Genomic DNA, 6449 nt, shown 5'->3' on the forward strand with positions numbered 1-6449 from the left:
AGTCAGCACTTCAACGTCATCTACAGAAATATTCTCAAGCAGACGATAAGGAGAGCATTGTCTTTCAATGTAATTTGGTGTGTGGATTGGTATTTTCCAAACATCAGGAGTCAGCACCAGTGGAGTATCTTTTGACTGCCAGTAGAATGCTTTATAGGTTGACTCCAATTCAGGTGAGAATTCTTCGTTACCAATATGCCTGTGCTTTACACTGCAAAATCCCTAAATCTTGGGAAGCAACAAAAATGGCAGGACTTGATTGGTTCAAAGGCTTTATGGGACGACACAAAGAACTGTCGTTGAGGACCCCAGAAGCAACCAGTTTAGGGTGAGCTACCAGCTTTAACAAACAAAATGTTAATCTCTTCTTAAGTAATCTGAAGGGCATTTATGAAAAATATGAACTTACTCCAGATCGCATATTCAATTGCGATGAAACAGGAGTATCTACAGCCAATAGGGGAGGGTGGGGCACAGTGAAACATGGGGCAGGGTGAAACAATTCAAATTTCCCTCCTCCTGACAATTCTATGAATTAGTGCTCTCTGTGTTATATTAAGGAACTAACACCACAACAGCTGCTGCAGTCTCATGGCTTGTGCTCTTCTAGTCTCCTGTTGATGGATCAAAACCTATTTTAAGGTGAGAAAAGTAAATAATTCCAAAGAATTATTTCACACTGACAAACTTTTCCTTTTCATGGGAAATCTTAACTTATCATTGTATTTACTGTTACCATTTCTTAAGTTTTGGAGACCACCAAACATATTTCTATATCTTCATTTGTTTTCATGCAGTAAGTTTATTTATTCAAGATGGCCTGGTGGGGCACACTGAAACAAGATAAATGGGGCACAGTGAAACATGTTTCACTGTGCCCCATGTCTCATTTAGGAAGAACTATTTGACTTGAAATATGCAGTGTGGATTACTATAGTAATTATTATTGTTATTCTGATGGAATTTCATTATTTTCAGAATAAAGATTCCAAAAATGAGGAATAGAATAAGAAAGAGCCATATTGGATCCTTCACAGATGGTGAAATGCGCGCTGCAGTTCATCTTGTTCTGCATGAAAACTATTCAATCAGGAAAGCAGCCAAAGAATGTAATGTCAATTATGTAACACTCAGTCGGTATGTTTATTTGTTTTTTGCATGTGAACATCTTGTAACATTGAAAGTTTTCTGAAAATTTTTTTAAATTTCAAATAAACAGTAAACGTAAACTGACATTCAAATTTTCCAAATAATAATTTTGAAAAGATTCTTTTCAGGTATGTGAGTAAGCAAAAAAAGGCTAGTGATGAAGGGACTGGTGAACATGTTCGCATGACACCAAAATATCAATCCAGATTGATTTTTACAGCTGAACAAGAAAAGTGCTTGGCTGACTATTTGATAACATGCTCAAAACTCTGTTATGGTCAGTCGACTCGTAACACTCGAGAGCTAGCTTATGAAATGGCAGTGGTGAACTCTATACAAGTGCCAAAAAACTGGCATGATGACTCTGCTGCAGGTTTAGACTGGCTACGATTGTTCTTGAAGCGAAATCCAAATTTAAGCATTCGGCAGCCTGAAAACTGTTCTCTTTCTCGTTGCACATCATTTAATGCACACACAGTGAAAACATTTTTTGACAATCTTGGTGCAGCCTTAAGACGTTCAGAATGTTTTGGTGATGGTTCCAGAATATGGAATCTAGATGAAACTGGTACCTCAACAGTCGTAAATAAGTCTGCCAAGGTGATTGCAGAAAAGGGATCCAAAGGGGTAAATAATGTAACAGCAGGTGAAAGGGGAACTCTAGTTACTACATGCTGTTTTGTGAGTGCATCCGGAAACACCATACCCCCTGCATTTGTTTTCCCAAGGGTCAAGTTCAGTGATCATATGTTGATCAATGCCCCTCCTGGCTCTCTTGGACTGACATCGAAAAGTGGTTGGATGACAGCAGAAATATTTCCTGAAGTTATTAAGCACTTCATCAAACATACAAAAACAAGTAAAGAAGACCCTACACTGCTAATAATGGATAATCACCAAAGCCATATTAGTATACAAGTAATAGATTTGGCAAAAGAGTATGGCATAATGATTGTGACTCTTCCACCTCATTGCAGTGCCAAATTACAGCCCTTGGATGTTTCCTGTTATGCTCCATTTAAGACCTATTATGCCGCAGCAGTTGATTCCTGGAACAAAAGCAATCCAGGTAAAGCTCTTTCCATCTACCATATTGCAGGATGCGTCAATTTTGCCCATCAAAAGGCTATGACTCCAGCTACTATTATTAATGGATTCAAAAAAACTGGAATATATCCATATAATAGGCACATTTTCACCGAGGCAGATTTCTTGAGTAGTTCTGTAACAGACCAGCCTTCTCCTGAAACTGAAGAGTGTGACTTATTGAGCCAAGAATTAAGAGCAACTGCAAGTACTTCCAGTTTAAACAATGGTCAAGGTGAAGATAAAAGAACTTTTCAAAGTCCTGCTCAGTTCAAGGGCTATCCTAAAGCCGCTCCAAGGAAAAATTCAACCAGGAAAAGAGAACCAGGCAAAAGTATGATCATAACAGACACACCAGAAAAAATCCGTATGATGGAAAAGAAAAATACAGCTATAGGAAAAAAAACTTCTGAGGCAACTAAATCATGCAGAAGTTTATTTAATGCCAATGTTGCCATTGATAACTGTGAGGGGCCCCATCAAAATTCAGACACCACGTCAGAGGGAGGACTTTCAAACCCCTTGGAAGGTAATGAGGATATTTTAGAAGGTTTTGGAAATAAAGTAGGTACAGTAAAAGTTGGTGATTATGTTTTGATTGAGTTTTCATCGAAGAAAAAATTCTACTATGTAGGTAGAATAATTAAAGAAGCAAGAAAACACAATGGCGCTGAAGTTACATATTTACGAAAAAGTTCCAAAGTGCCAAATTCATTTTTTTTCCCACATATTGAAGATATAGCATCTGTCAGCATGAAAGACATTAAATTAGTTTTACCACCTCCTTCTTATCGCAAAGGAACTGCAAGAATGAAAAGGTTTATTTCATTTAAAATTTCATTTGCCAATTTAGATGTTCGTTAAGCTTCTAATTATCACTGACTAAGGTGCAGTTTGTTTCATGTTTTTTAATCCATTACTGTATTCATGCATTGTGAGTTTCATTCTAGTGAAAATATTGCCAAAGGTAAAAATAAATGGTATTATAAAATCTGAAAAAATGTGTTTCACTGTGCCCCATAAGTAAAAAAGGCCCTGTTTCACTGTGCCCCACACATGGGGCACAGTGAAACAATTGACATATCACTACAAAAATTGATGTAAATCCATTGCTTTTTTAAATAATTCCATTTTTTAAAGTAGGAATAGTGAAGAAAATGACAAGCACCATTTATATATTTTCATTGTTATTTTATTTTCAAAAGCAATGTTTTTATAGGCAAAATAATAATTTTTGTTTCACTGTGCCCCACCCTCCCCTACACCACCTAAGGTTGTTGCAAAGCGTGGTAAAAAAAAGTAGGTCAGGTAACATCTTGCAGAAAGAGGGGAGCAAATCACGGCATTATTCACCATAAATGCCATTGGAAATGCTTTGCCTCCAGTTTTTATTTTTCCAAGAATTAGGTATAAAGATTTCTTTTTAAAAGGTGCTCCTCCAGGTAGTCTTGCACTAACTAGCAGGACAGGATGGATGTCCAGTGTACTTATCAAGCAGTGTTTAGAGCACATAATTGATCATACCAAATGCAGCAAGAGCCAACCTATATTACTAAATCTGGATAATCATGTAGGTGTAGATGTCATAATTACAGCTAAGGAAAATGGAGTTATTTTGTTTACCTTTCCACCACACTGTAGCCATCGACTCCAACCTCTTGATGTGTCAGTGTTTGCTCCATTTAAAAACCATTACAATAGAATTTGTAATGACTGGTTACTTAATCACCCAGGAAAAATTATTTCCATCTATTGCATTGGTGAACTGGTTGGACAAGCATATCCTTTGGCTGTCACACGGAACAATATTCTCTCTGGCTTTAGGGAATCTGGCATTTATCCCTATAACAGTGAGCCCTTCACTGAAGCAGAATTTTTTATGTCTTCTGTCACTGATTGCCATCTTTCATCTCCGCAAGTTTCCCTTGAATCAGATGGACAAGAACCTACAACATCTGAAGACTCCATTCAGCCCACTGTGCCTTCAAACCTTCCTTCTGTTGTAACTGAAGAAGAAGGCACAGTCTCCAGGTCTTCAATGATGGTAGCAGTAAGTCCTGAACAGGGTCGCCCTTTTCCGAAAGCAGAACCACGAAAAGAAGCTCACAGAGGAAGGAAGAGGGGTAGAAGTCGAATTTTAACTAGCACTCCAGAAAAGGCAGAGGCAGAAAGATTAGCATTTGAACAGCAAACCAAGCAATCAGGAAAATCAAGTAAACCTAGGCCTAAAGTCGTCAGAAATCTTTCAAAAAAGAAAGCACTTGATGAAGATTCTGAATCATCAGAAGATGTTAAGTATGAAGAGACTGATGATGATCTTGACATGTTCCTGAGCCCTGATGAAGATGAAATAGAAGAAATAGACTGGGAAGGCAATCCAATAAAGATTAAGTAAGATGACTTTGTTCTTGTTAAGTTTCCTACAAAAAAATCTGTGCTTCATTATGTTGGGAGAATAATTAAGTGTGATCCACATGATGAAGTTGAAATTACATTTATGAGGAAAAAAGTGGTGTTTCCAAATTCTACTTTCCAGTTGAAAAAGATGTGAGCATTGTTGAAAAAACAGACATTTTAATGAAGTTACCAGCCCCATTATGTTCTGGAAGCACAGAACGCGTGAAATCTTTGCATACATTTTCTGTAAATCTTTCAATGTATAATGTATTGTAGTGATGTAGGATGCTAATAAGCGTTATATATTCAACAGAATCTTGATGAACTACTGATGCATGATATTGTCCCTTACCTCCCTAGTTCTGTCCCATTCCTCCCTCGGGTTGGGAGGTGTGGGACATTTGCATCAACTTTACAGCACACTTCATAAATCTTTGTTAAGGTGCATTATGATGTCCATTCTCTTGAAGGCAGGAACTCCGGATATTCTCTTGAGTCCATGAAATGCTTCTTGGATATGGCAGCTATTGTTGGGACAAAATCAACATTTATTTCTCAATCTCATTAAATTGATATTGCATGGATATCATTTGCTACTTGGGTTCCTGACTAACTAGGACTTCATTTTTGGCTACATCAACACCCATTTAGTCGCCTCTTACGACAAGCAGGGATACTGTGGGGGTATTCTCAATGCCCCTACCCACAGGGCTTCAGTTGATAGTAATAAGCACTAACAGTTTGCATTCAGTAAACAAGGCTTAGCTATAAGACAAGCATTTTCTAGCTTATTCCACTGACAATTAAACAAAAAAAATTTCTAAGGAACCCTACCAATCACTTTTATTTCCATACTTTTAGTTGAAAGCATAATGCAGAATGACTACAATAATAAACCACAATCAACGGGTATGCAAAGAGGAAGTATGGAAGGTGGTGACAGACAACAAAATTAAATTTTAATACACATACACCCACTGCAATACATGTTTACATAAAATGGAAAGATAATAAAATACTAAAATTGCTGACGGCTGATGAAACTGAAAATACATACATCTCACCATTAAAACAAATTTATACAATGTAACCTCTCCCACAACCACTACTGTTAAGCAAGCGCCCCTTTCAACAGTTAACCTACATCAAATATGTTATGTAACCAATTGTTTCCCATTGCATTTCAGCTAACCACTCAATGAGGTGGCCATTGAAAGGACATTATTTACATTACTTACATGGAAAATATATCTAGTCCAAAGGAAAAGTTACTGGCAGAGGTGAAATTTAAGGAATGCACCACTGCTGGCTTGCTAATCTTTGCTTATTTTTATGTTTCCTTAGATTTCAGGATAATCTATTAGGATCACACACAACTTAGCCATCCCCTGGACAAATCTCAAAAATTTGCTGCAATGACATCTAGCAACATCCACTGGTGAAAATGCTTTCATCAGGTTTCCCATTGCAGAATAGAGAAAAATCCTGATGGTTGCCTCCTGAATAGTAAGAGAACATTGGTTGGACACAATATTAAGCCAATTGATTATTTCAATATGGGCACAGAAATATGTAGCTGTCCAGTGGTTATCAAAATGTTCCTTTTGCCCAGAAGGTCATTTGTTAAATGAATTATTAATTACACCCATTAAAATAACACTTATCAAACCCCACACTTTCAATGAATCCCTAAGGCCCAAAATGCCTACATTTCTATTACCCCCAGTGCTAACTTCGTTAATATCAGGAGAAGGACCTTCATTCAAATATATATTTGTGAATGATTCCCATGCAGCTTTGTCATATAAAAATGTCCA

At 37.2% G+C, this 6449-nt stretch overlaps 1 protein-coding gene across 2 annotated transcripts; it reads left to right on the forward strand.

The window, feature by feature from the left end:
- Positions 1-464: 464 nt before the first annotated feature.
- On the forward strand, positions 465-3218 carry LOC124153738. 2 transcript variants are annotated; one of them, XM_046527075.1, is made up of 3 exons: positions 465-642; positions 979-1137; positions 1278-3218. In XM_046527075.1, exons 2-3 carry the CDS (start codon positions 995-997, stop codon positions 3097-3099), a joined length of 1965 nt encoding a protein of 654 aa, XP_046383031.1. In that variant the 5' UTR covers positions 465-642; positions 979-994; the 3' UTR covers positions 3100-3218. The 2 variants fall into 2 exon arrangements, with proteins under 2 accessions (XP_046383031.1, XP_046383032.1); XM_046527076.1 differs by lacking the exon at positions 465-642 and having other exon boundaries at positions 1047-1137; positions 1267-3218.
- Positions 3219-6449: the final 3231 nt, after the last annotated feature.

This window comes from Ischnura elegans, chromosome 2 (assembly GCF_921293095.1).
Source record: "Ischnura elegans chromosome 2, ioIscEleg1.1, whole genome shotgun sequence".
Lineage (NCBI taxonomy): Eukaryota > Metazoa > Arthropoda > Insecta > Odonata > Coenagrionidae > Ischnura > Ischnura elegans.

What these genes read in the sequence shown, in the direction of transcription:
- LOC124153738 (XM_046527075.1), top strand. Translation starts at nt 995, where the DNA reads ATGAGGAATAGAATAAGAAAGAGCCATATTGGATCCTTCACAGATGGT. An exon ending in AATTATGTAACACTCAGTCG is followed by an intron (nt 1,138 to 1,277) that starts GTATGTTTATTT and finishes GATTCTTTTCAG; the next exon opens with GTATGTGAGTAAGCAAAAAA.